The 12,617-nt window shown below is 43.0% G+C and overlaps 1 protein-coding gene across 2 annotated transcripts in view; it reads left to right on the plus strand.

Annotated features, from left to right (window-relative positions):
* LOC119267591 overlaps positions 1-6,692 on the plus strand; it is a 42,751-nt gene extending 36,059 nt beyond the window's left edge. For both annotated transcript variants that reach the window (XM_037549010.1, XM_037549018.1), the window contains 2 exons: positions 5,371-5,567; positions 6,089-6,692. In XM_037549010.1, coding sequence (XP_037404907.1) covers positions 5,371-5,567; positions 6,089-6,356 — 465 coding nt within the window. In that variant the 3' untranslated portion in view covers positions 6,357-6,692. The remainder of the gene's footprint in view (positions 1-5,370; positions 5,568-6,088) is intronic.
* The last annotated feature ends 5,925 nt before the right edge of the window (positions 6,693-12,617 follow it).

Below are 12,617 nucleotides of genomic sequence, written 5' to 3' on the forward strand. Positions count from 1 at the left end.
TTCTATGCATGCCCTGATGGGATTGAGCCTGAAAAAGTACACATTTACTGTCAAAGTCAACATCAATAACTGCACTGCCCTTGCTCTTATTGATAGTGGTAGTACAGCCACTTTTATATCTCCCAAGATTGCCGAAAAAGCACAATGTACACTGTTACCAACTAAGAAACTCAACGTGACAGTAGCTAATGGGGGATACTTGTCTACTGACCAAATAGTCAAAGACTGTTCTTATACTATTCAAGGTCATGAACTCAAGTCTGACTGTAGAGTGCTGAAGTTGTTGGGTTATGACATGATTTTAGGAGCTGACTGGCTTTGCCAAGTCAGTCCTATCTGGATGGATTATGAAGAAATGTTCATGGAAATTAAACTGCATGATGGAACTAGAGCTCACATAGTGGATGAAACTATATCTTCTGATCTGGAAATTCAAGATACCTCCTCTGTACATAACCTGATGGAAGATGCTGTAGGAGGAGCATTCTTATTGATCAGACCAGTGGTGGAAAAAGAAGAGGTAGCAACTACAGCTCCACCCCCTAAGGTGCAGCAAGTCATCACTGAACATAAAGATGTTTTCAGTGCACGTGTGGGACTGCCCCCCAAAAGAGACTGTGATCACAAAATTCCCTTGGAACCTGATGCAAAAATTGTCAATATCAGACCTTATAGGTTACCACATCACCAGAAAGATATTATGGAAGGGCTCATCAAAAGAATGGTTGATGACAACATTATCAGAGACAGTACCAGCCCCTACTCCTCCCCTGCACTGCTAGTAAAGAAGAAAGATGCAAGCTGGAGACTATGCAATGATTTCAGGAAAGTGAACTCCCAAACTGTTAAAAATAAGTACCCCTTGCCAATAATTGAGGACCTCATTGATGAACTTTCTGGTGCTACAATCTTCTCCAAGATAGATCTCACCAGTGGGTATCACCAGATCAGAATGTCAAAAGAAGATATCCACAAAACTGCATTTGCTACTCACATGGGCCATTATGAATATCTAGTGATGCCCTTTGGATTGACCAATGCACCTGCAACTTTTCAACTCTTGATGAACACAATTCTAGCTCCTTATCTGAGAGTTTTTGTTCTGGTTTTCTTCGATGACATCCTCATTTTTAGCAAAACGGAGGAGGAACATTGTGAGCATTTGAAGATAGTGTTTGAAACACTGAAAAAACACAAGCTGGTAGCAAATGAGAAGAAGTGTATTTTTGGACAGCCACAAGTGGAATACTTGGGCCACATTATTAGCAAAGATGGTGTAGCTACAGATCCTGCTAAGATCTCCTCTGTGGTTAACTGGCCCACTCCTACTTCTGTCACCGAACTCAGGAGTTTCCTTGGCCTCACAGGTTACTACAGAAGATTTGTCAAAAACTATGGCTACATCTGTAAACCCTTATTTCAAGCTTTGAAAAAAGAGGGCTTCATTTGGGGAGAAGAACAGCAGAATGCTTTTAACATACTAAAGCACAGGATGACTGAAACCCCTGTCCTTGCGCTTCCTGATTTCTCTCAGCCATTTATACTGGAAACTGACGCTTGCAATTATGGAATTGGAGCAGTGCTAATGCAGAAAGGACAGCCATTAGCTTACTTCAGTAAAACACTTGGCCCTAGAGCTCAAACCTTGTCCACTTATGACAAGGAAGCTATTGCAATCATGGAAGCACTGAAGAAGTGGAAGCATTACTTTGCAGCTTCCTCTCTGATAATCAGAACTGATCAGGAAAGTTTAAAGTACATTCAAGATCAGAAGTTAACAGAAGGAATACAACATAAACTGCTGGTCAGACTTCTTGGCTACAATTACAAGGTGGAATACAAAAAGGGCAAAACAAACAAAGTGGCAGATGTTCACCCTGCCTGGGTCACTGAGGTTATTGCCAGTTACACTCAAGATGACACATGCAAAGAGTTGTTAACTAAGCTAGCTGTAGCCCCTGACAATACACCTAACTACAAGTTACATCAAGGGCTTCTAAGATACAAAAACAGAGTAGTGGTTGGCCAAGATGATAAGCTCAGAACTAGTATACTAACAGCCTTCCACAGCAGTGAATTGGGTGGCCACTCAGGACAGAGAGCTACCTACAACAGGCTGAAATTATTGTTTTATTGGCCTGGTATGAAAAAGAGTGTTCAACACTTTATTCAGCAGTGTCCTGTCTGCCAAATCAACAAACCTGAACATTGCAAATATCCTGGAATGCTTCAACCTCTTCCAACACCAGTGTTTGCTTGGACACACATTTCCATGGATTTTGTAGAGGGTTTACCAACTTCCAACAACAAAGATCTCATCCTAGTTGTAGTAGACAGATTTACTAAATACAGTCACTTCATCCCTATGAAACATCCAATCTCTGTCAGATCAGTAGCTACGGCTTTCATTGACAATGTTTTCAAGCTACATGGTCTTCCTTGTGTAATTGTCACTGACAGAGACAAAATCTTCACCAGTCATCTGTGGCAGGACCTCTTCAAAAGGTTGGGGATCAAGTTGCACTTGAGCACTTCCTACCACCCTCAGACTGATGGGCAGACAGAGAGAGTTAATCAGTGCCTGGAAAACTACCTGAGATGCATGGTTTTCAATCAGCCCAAGAAGTGGTGCTACTGGATTTCCCTGGCTGAATGGTGGTACAACACTTCTTTCCACACAGCTCTGCAAATGACCCCCTTTCAAGCAGTGTATGGCAGGAAACCAACAATGATTGCTGAATCTGCTTTATACCCTGCTATTCTTCCTGAAGATACTCAATTCTCCCTGTCACCGGAAGATACTGCTGCTATCATCAAAGAAAACTTACTGAAAGCCCAAGAAAGGATGAAATTCTTTGCTGATAGGAAACGATCAGAGAGAACCTTTGAAGTTGGTGATATGGTTTACCTTAAGATCCAACCATATAGACATACTTCTTTGAGTATCCACAGGAACTTAAAACTTCATTCCAAATACTATGGCCCTTTCAGAGTAATGGCCAAAGTGGGAAGTGCTGCTTATAAAGTACTATTACCTGATGACTGCAAGTTACATGACACCTTTCATGTTAGTCAATTGAAGAAGCACTTGGGGCCTAATGCTGTTCCGAACCCTCAACTCCCACTACTTAATCCAGATGGGACAGTTCTGCTGGAACCAGAGACATTGTTGGACAGAAAGCTCGTTCCCCGCAAGCAAGGTGATATCTCTATCCCCGTTGTTCGCTGGCTCATCAAATGGAGGAATTTACCAGAAGAACAAGCTACCTGGGAGGACTCGGGTTTCATCCAAAAGGTGTTTCCAGCTTTCCATCCTTGAGGGCAAGTCTGGTCTCACTCCGGGGGATTGTCAGGACCCTGCCTGAAGATAACAACAGCGCCAGCTTCTTCAGTTAACTCGGCGTAACGCTTCGTGAGGATGATTCAAACTGGACCAACCGATCGCCATTCAGTGCACCCCAACCCTCGTACCGCTTCGCACACTGGCGGGATGATCTGGAGCGTGGATTGTTGATCGGACGGTGGCCGCTACTTCAGCTGTCACTGTTACCTTTCCGGCAACTCCACTTACTCTGTTATTTCCTCTGTTTACTTTTACTCATGTAATGGCTATAAAGCCAGGATCGAGAGGCTGGGAGAGGCATCGAGTAATTGTATTAGGGTTTCCCCCTAGCCGCCGTGTTCCGGCTGGCAAATCTGTTCCTCTTGCTGTAAGAAACCCTAAGTTAATACCACCCAATTTCACCCCCCTGTTCTTGATGTTTTCTGAAATTGCGAGTAGCTAGAGTCCCCCCATAGCTCGGGCCTTACAGAATGCTTGGAACTTGCTCAAATCAAGAAATTGGTTGGTCAAGAAAGAGTGGAAAAACAGATCTTGGCTATTTTTAGCTCCTCTCAAATCTCTCAAGGGTTCGAAGAATACCGGAAACGCTCGGAACTTGCTCATCAAGAAACCATTTGGTCAAGAAAAAGAGGAAAAACAGATCTTGACTGTTTGTAGCTCCTGACTCAAATCCCTCACAAACCTCTCAAGGGTTCTAAGAATTAGGGCTGGGAGAGAGTGGGGAGTGTTCTTCTCAGATCTGGAATATTTGGAATGAAGTAGTCAACCCTCTTCCGAAAGGGCAGGTGGCTTATATAGTGGGGATGGAGAAACTAGCTGTTTGTGCAGAAATTCTGCAGTTGGATAATCCAATCTGAAAGTGCCCTGACAGTCTGACTGGCAATACGCAACACACCATCTTTAGCCCACAAAGAGATTTCTACGCTTCCCGTCTAAGTCTGTTAGATCTCATCAAGTTCTTCTAACCCGTTAAGTACCGCCCCCCACCCCCTGATATTCTAATTGATCTTTTGTACTTCTCCACATATACAAAAAAGAACAAGGCAGGAAATGAAACTTTTACCCACCTTGGGAGGCTTGAACTTGGGTCTATCATGAACTTTTTTTCTTCTGTGTTCTACATCCCCTTGCAACCTGACATGACATTCCAGCGACTACAAATCTACGTCCTAGCTCTTGTGCTACTGTTAGGACGGACGAAAATCCCTAAATACAGTGGGTTGTATGGCTTGGTCCACAGCGAGCAAGTCAGTCGGCTGTCCAGCATGAGTCTTAGCATGCCAGCCAGGTGACGAATTTCACACTCGTTTGGGCCCCAGCGTTTTCAAATTGGGCGCCATGGGTTAGATTACATCAATGGAAGACGTGTACCAAGATCTGGATGAATTCCGGCTATGTTAAGTGGATGCTACCTAGGTTGCTGATGCTCTCTTTACAATATTAATTCCTAATGCAACAGGTTATATGTTCTGCCATTCCATGCTAATGCTATTCTCTTTGTGAAGGGCTAATAACTGATTCATTCAAAAGCTAACTTTGTTTGATCTAAGAAATTGTCTTGCTGGATTATTGTTCTTTTGGCTTAATTGCTTGCTGAAAGTTGATATTTTTCTTGTTGTTTGGCGTTGTTGATATTGTCTCATTTATCCAAATTTCGAAGGTGAACTTAAGCTGCAGTATTTTAAAATATTGATATTATCTCCATATGGTTAATGGTCAAGAAGAAACTCTCCAGTTTAAAAAGGATGGAAAGAAATTTGCATTTCCCTTCCCATCATTACTCCTTTATCTGTCGACCAAAATAGCTCAAGGGTTCTTTCCTGAGCACATGAACTATGATACTGAGCCTTGTTAACTACTACCTCTGTTCCATAATTCTTGTCGTGGTTTTAGTTCAAACTAAAACCACAACAAGAATTATGGAATGGAGTAGTATTTTTTGTTTGCACTATGTTGTAGCACCATTATCCGTTTGTTCTGCAATGGTGACATGTTTTTTTTCTCAACTACATTATCAATGCTACCAGGAAATGGAGGCAACTTGTTATGTCACTGTGGATGATAATCATTATGCTTATTTTGATCAAGTGGACAAGCTAAGTAACTATGGGGCTCACAACAATGAGACTCTGTCAAGTCTGCTTTGGGCCTTCTTCCATTATTGGGCGTACCAGCATGATTACACACAAGATGTTATATCAATTCGTACGGGAAAGATCATTAGGTAATGTTGCATACTTGCTCAACCACCCTTTCATTCCCACATTTATCGGTGCTGAGCTTTTGTTCCCTCCCTGGTCCCTTTCTGGATCTCATGATGCCGAACTGTGTTCAGCAGCATTTATTTTTGTTCACATTTGGTATGGTATTCCCTTCGTTGCAAAATGTACAGGTAGGACGTATTATTGTTGATTAGGACAAGGCTTTGACCAAAAACATTTAATATGTTGTTATGTGATACAAAATCATCGTAAGTACTTCTGAATGCAAATTTAATGGCTTCAATTCTATGTGAAATAAATTACGTACTACAGTAATTGTTGGTCAAAGCATTGTTTTAACCAATCAAAATGCGCCCTGCATCTTGCAAGAGGGATTACCTTCTCTTGTCAAACCAACTAGTGAATCATGAAAGAGTTGAACATGCAATCAATGAAGCGAAGAAGCTTGTGTTTTTCCTTATTCCATAGTGGAACATGAAGTAGTTTGAGAAATTGTTTATCTTCATACATGTGGCACTTTCAGTAAGCACATGAAGGACTGGACAAGACGTGTCGGAAATGACAGGCATCTCATTTGTATTGAGGACCCTTTCGAGACCTCCCATGATCTTGGCCGTGTCGTCGACAAGTTCAGTATCAAGATCCTCCGAGAGGAATTTGAGCGAGCCGCCAATATATTGCAGTATGATCCAAACCCAAGTGTGAAGCTCTTTGAGCCGTATGTGCCCCCTCCTCCATCTGGGACCCTTGACGAGGAAGGGATTCTTAGTACCGCGGGAGCTATAATATGATGATACTACAAACCTGTATCATGGAACCCCTTTCTTTACATGTTTGTTATGGCTTACCTCAGTTGTGCATAGCTGTACAATAGATGCTTAGTTGTAAAGTAACTAGATGTGATGGTAGGAGTATGTACCTGCTATATAAGGGTGTCTAGCTATTATCATCAGATCCAGAGTCTTGATTAATTGTTTCGCGTGTACAAGGCGATGTTTGGACCCGACGACTGAATAGATTAGTAAAATAAGTCTGCTGCTAAGGAGAGGAACCTTAAGCTGTGTATGTACCTTTCAACCACCGTTAGGTCTTTCCATGACATAATAGTATGCCTTTTTCTTTTCTAATTTTAGGACATCAAACCATGATTATTTTTATTTAACGTGCTAACCTGACAATTGTGCAACTTGTGCGTGTGTGAGCTCTAGTAATTGGTTCAGTATGTGTAGTAGCAGGGGCTATGTGTGTAAGGTTGGTCGTAATGGTAGTATCATAAATAGTATTATGCATGCCAACTAAGCAATTTTGATGAGGTGTCATAGTATTAAATGAAGAAAGAGATGGTGGAGTATCATATCATGATACCGTATCATAATAAATGTTATGCTATTTTATGTCATGCATGACAATAAATAGAGTACTACATGATACTAATATATGATACTATGCATTAGGGAGGTAGTATCATACATTAGTATCATATACATGATACTACTATATGATACTCCCCATTACAACTAGCCTAACTGTGATAGGGATGTCCTCATCCTCCCTTTTGAATTGAAGTCGTTTTCGATGGAAACTCATCTCCCTCACCCTAATAAGACTTTAAATCTACCCAATAAAGCTTCAAATCTGCAGTGTTAAATGTGGGACTAATCTTAAAATCTGCAGGCAGCTTATGTTTTTTATGCATTATTATTTATTTTCTCTGACACCTGAAAACGACGACCATCAGCACGTGGCATAAGCTTAGATTTGCGTAAATCAAGAAACCTATCTTTCAAACCTATCTTTCAGTAAATGTAACCAAGCAAGATCTCTTGTCCTATCTTTCAGTAAATGTAACCAAGCAAGATCTCTTGGTTCAAACACAATATGTCTTCTAGCCTTATCCCCAGCAAGTTTGTATGTAGCATTCATGCGCTCAATCTTTTCTTAGTTAGGCATATCTTAATAGTAGAATGTATTGAACGATTATAAGAAAATTCAATATGAGGTAAGCATTCTTCCCATATTTTCAAGTTATTCTTTAAAACTGTCATAAGCATAATAGATAATGTTCTATTGACTACTTTAATTTGTCCATCAGTTTGGGGGTGACAGGTGGTACTAAAAACTAGTTTAGTTCCCAATTTAGCCCATAAGCATATTAAAAATGACTAAGAAATTTAATACCACGATATGAAACAATAGTATTTGGCATACCAGACAAGTGAATAATTTCATGAAAGAACAAATTAGCAACATTGGCACCATCATCGCTTTTTATGACATGGTATAAAGTGTGACATTTTAGAAAATATGTCCTCTCCTTTGTTCGAGGTAATCCTAAAATAAGTTCATGGATATGTCCTCCCACGAAACACTAGGTACTGACAAAGGCATATATAAACCATGAGGATAAAGTCGTGACTTAGTGACGGCGTAAAATACCGTCAGATCCCTCAGTAGGGTTCATGACGAGGTTGGAAGTACATGGATGGAGTCTGCACACATAGGTTACCCAGGTTCGGGCCTCCGAAGAGTAATGCCCTACATCCCACTTCTTGTTATTCATGATGGAGGGATACCTCGTGCAGAGGATTATGATGGTGTATGAGATTGCTACCGAGAGTTTGTTTATATGAGATTAGATGGCCTAGAGGGTTCCCTAACCTCTCTTTATATGTTCCACACCGATATAATAGTGACCTCTTTGAAGAGAGATTTCTGCATGCCGCTTTGCCCAAGTCAAACATTGTTTGAAGATCAAGAGTTGTGTTCCAATTGATAGCCACAATTTCCTAGCATCTTCGTGCAAACGAGCACTCATATAAGAGATGTTTGTTAGTCTCCAGCTCAGTGGAATTGCATAATAGACATGCATGATCATCTCCTATGTTAAAATGTCTTCTAAGTAGCATGTCTCGAGTGTTCACACGATCCAGAAGCATGAGCCACGCAAAAAACTTATGTCTCATGATGCATTTTGACTTCCATAATTCTGTGATATACCATGTCACACTTACATTTCTGAATAGGAATTTGTAGAACTTACGTGGTTTGTATTGCACATCTCCCCAACTCAAGATCCATTCATCTATCTCCATGTGATCCAGCGTCATGATATTGGTTACTGATAGTATATCCTCCATTTCCTCTCTCGCCTCGAGTGATAGTGGCAGCTGGAAAAGGGTGCTGGGTTGGGGTCCGAATGGAATTGAGCCAATGACAGGTCTTCATTTTGTACATAGGAGAAAAGTCGGTTGTGAGATTCCATGAGTACTCTGTCCCCATGCCATGAATCCTTCCAGAATCGGATAGTATCCTGATGCGGAGCATCCTATGGACATCACCATGTCAAGAGTCCGTTTGGCAAGTGACACGTGTGACATCTACTTCATGCATACAAAGGTGAATCATCTTCTTTACACGTGTCCACTTGTACCCTTCGAGGATGGTATACTACTTGACCCCTCTCTCGTGTGCATACATAGGTGTGAGTGGAGCTACACATTCATCGAGGAGGAGTCCAAGCACAGGAGAACAACTACACCATCCAAGTTGGAAGCCTGGAAGCGGAGAAGGAACCGTCGAAGAAGAAGGCAGAGGTTCCCAGGTGACCCCATGCGCACGGGCCTCCCCAACCCCGTGCCCACAGGCCTCCCAGCCTGCGCGGTCCTGAAGACCCCGTGCGCACGGGCGTGTATCGTGCCCATGGGACCCTGTGCGCACGGGCTAATGCGTTAGGTCTCTGGAGACCCCGTGCGCACGGGCTCCACTTACCCCGTGCACACGAGGCCCTGTGTAGCTGCGGGCTTTGGCCCATGTATGCCCATTATGTTCCTACTTACCCCTTCATGTCTTGGACCTATATATACTCCTCCTCCTCCATTTAGACTAAGATAAGAATATATCTAGACATTAGAGCTTAGCTCATGTACCTCCCCTAGTGGGATTCCTCCTCTTGAGAGAGAGACACTCCATTTGAGTTTCAGGCCTCCTTTGGAGAAGATCCCTAGGGATTACAGACCTCCTTGTGGGAAGAATCTATCTAGATCATCAAGACCTCACCTCCTTTGGATTTGACATGAACTCTACCTTGTATCTTTCCTTTTGTTGTTCTTGTACCTTTGTGGATCTTGTGTGGATGTGAGTCTAGTGGATGTGTGATTTGGGCTTGTTCTTGAGTGTTTCTCTTGTGATTCCCCTTTGTGTTCATCTTGTTCTTTGGTATTTCCTCTCCAATTCATGAAAGATCTCCATATAGGGTTCCACCCTACAACATCTTGGTATCATGAGCCATGGTTTCTCACAAAATTGGAGCCCTCCTCCTAGTTTTCTAGCCTAATTTTGCTTGTTCTTGCCCAATTTCGAAAATCCCCACAAAAAGAGCCATACCATTTTTTTGTGATTTGATGTTTCCTGTGAGTTTTTGTTGATTTCAATCTGTGGATCTGGTGTATAGCAAGTAGATCCACCTCCAACTGCGTCCCCATACCCCAATTTTTCTCCCCCTCCCCTCAAATTTGACCTAGAAATCGCAAAATTTCCGACACCCCCGTGCCCACGGGCCCCAGACCCCGTGCGCACGCCCCCCGCGAAGTCCCTGAAAACCCTGTGTCCACGGCCTTGTACCGTGCGCACAAGACCACGTGTCACGTCCCCTAGACCCCGTGTGCACGGCCCTCCTAGAATCAGCCGCGTCCACTTCATGTTTTCGGTCATAACTTCCACTCCCGAACCCCGATTTGGGTGTTTTTTGGCTCGTTGAAAAGCTAGCGACATGCCCAAGCTGCTCATCTTGGTTTTGCCACCATTTGAATCCATCAAATTTTATCCATTTTTGCATCTTTTGCATAGGCCCTCTGCCATAACTTCCGTATCACCGCATAAAACTTCAGCAAACTAACCCATTTTGGCTCCTTTGGTATTTGTGGTTGGTTGAGTTGTGATTTGAGTCTCTTAAGGTGTTTCAGCTACTTAGGGATGGTTACATCTTCATCCACCATCGGACACTTGTATCGTTCCATCGACTTCATCCACCACGACATTCCGCATCAATGACGACCATCCATCCTTTGAGACCATCTTCAACCGGAAGCAAGGCCGATTACCCCCGACTTCGTGAAAGGTTAAGTGTGACGAAGGTACCCATTCCGTCATAAACTTTTCCTTCCTTTCCATTACATCTTGATAGCCCCACCATCTTTGCGAATACCTTCATACCTATTGAGACTAGCTATCCGTGTATTGCCAGGCTTCGCGAAAACTTGTGCACCATAGTGATACGATATCATATCGTTGCATCTTTGGATATATCATATAGTGCAATTGCTTGCTCCCGTGCATATCTTGTTATACTTGTCTCATGTTTATGGTTGAGGCTCAATAAGCATAGTGGGAAGGAAGAGAAGAGCAAAAAAAGAGACAAAAAAAGCTTTGAAGCAAGAAAAGAAAGATCATAAGCTTATAAGAAAAAGAGTGTTGAGCATGAAAAGAGATACTTGTACATGAGGATACATGGAATAGGACACATTCTTGTTGCATACATATAGGTTGGTGCCAAGTGGTGAATCGTGCCCAAGTGTGCAATCAAGCTAGTGCTCTCCTAGTGTTTGTGCAACACGAGCTTAGTCTTCGTTAGGCAATTTTGTATTGCTCATCCCTATAGTTGCACAAGCCCCATTATCCCACCGTGTGTGTTTCTTTATTGCCCTCCTCTATATTTGTGGTCACTTGTTTTGTATTTTGAGTCCTTTTGGATTTATCTCAACATTTACAATATCTTGGACTTCAAATTGCATGAATTTGTGCCACTTGTCCTAACCAAGCCACTCGATAAGCTTTACTTTGTAGGTGTGAGTGAATAAGTCCGGTACCAATTTCACTATTCTTTCATTTCACATTGAGTGACACATGATACATCCTCAACTTTGGGAAAAGGTAGCTTGGTATTGTTTATCTCATTCCCTACTCACCTTTGCTCGATCTTGTGATGAATAGGAAAAGCACATCATCTCCGGTCTACAACCACGATGACGAGTTCGACGCCATGAAGAACTTCATCGATGCCAAGATGGACAAGCACATGGAGGAGCTCAAGGCCCTCACCAAGAACCGCAAGCGGTCTTCCTCATCTTCGAGAAGACGCTCAAGTGCAACGACTGCCGAGCTACCATCTCCGGCAAGTACACACAAGCATCGACATCGACATGAAGAGTGACATACTAGACGAGAGTTGGCTTCTTTGCCAACCCCGTGCACACGGCCTTCTAAAGCCCGTGCGCACGGGCCATACTGTACAACACCATCTGCCCCAAGACTACGACTTATTCAACAACATTGGCATCTTCGCCAAGTGACTTCAAGGCATCTTCGCCTTCGGATGTACGACATCTTCGCCTACTCCATGAGCTCAAGTCCACTACCTCCACAAGCTACTTCGACTTCGACGATGACATTGAGATTACTTTCTTTGGGACTCATGACCTCGAAGAGTACCTTGAGTGGGAGCGCAAGATGGACGACTACCTCAAGCTACACCAAGTCCCCTCCGAAGATCAAGTGAAGTGCGCCACAAGTACCTTCCACGACTACGCTTTGACATGGTGGCTTCATAGACCTTCGACAAGCCTCACCATGACGTGGCCCACGATGAAGAAAGCGACGAGGCGAGAATTTGTGCCTTCCACCTACACGGAACATCTTCAACGCCAATTGGAGAACACCATACAAGGATCCAAGTCCCTCGATGAGTACTTCAAGAACATGAAGAAAGCCTTGCGACGAGCCGGTGTGGACGACCCCATTTGGATGAAGTTCTACTTCATGATGGGATTGAACAACGACATCTCCAAGACTATCTTCCTTGAGAACTACAAGTCCCTCGACGACAACTACTTTGGTGCTCTCAAGGCGGAGCAAGAACTCAAGAAGGCCAAGTCTACTCAACCCCAAGCACACTTCGCGACGACCACGCTCCAAGACGGCGAGCATGAGGCTAGTACCACCAAGATGTCCAAGCCCGATGAGCTCCAAGAGGACGTTCCCAAGTTCAATTTCACCAC

The sequence above is a fragment of the Triticum dicoccoides genome, chromosome 1A (assembly GCF_002162155.2).
Source record: "Triticum dicoccoides isolate Atlit2015 ecotype Zavitan chromosome 1A, WEW_v2.0, whole genome shotgun sequence".
Taxonomy (NCBI): domain Eukaryota; kingdom Viridiplantae; phylum Streptophyta; class Magnoliopsida; order Poales; family Poaceae; genus Triticum; species Triticum dicoccoides.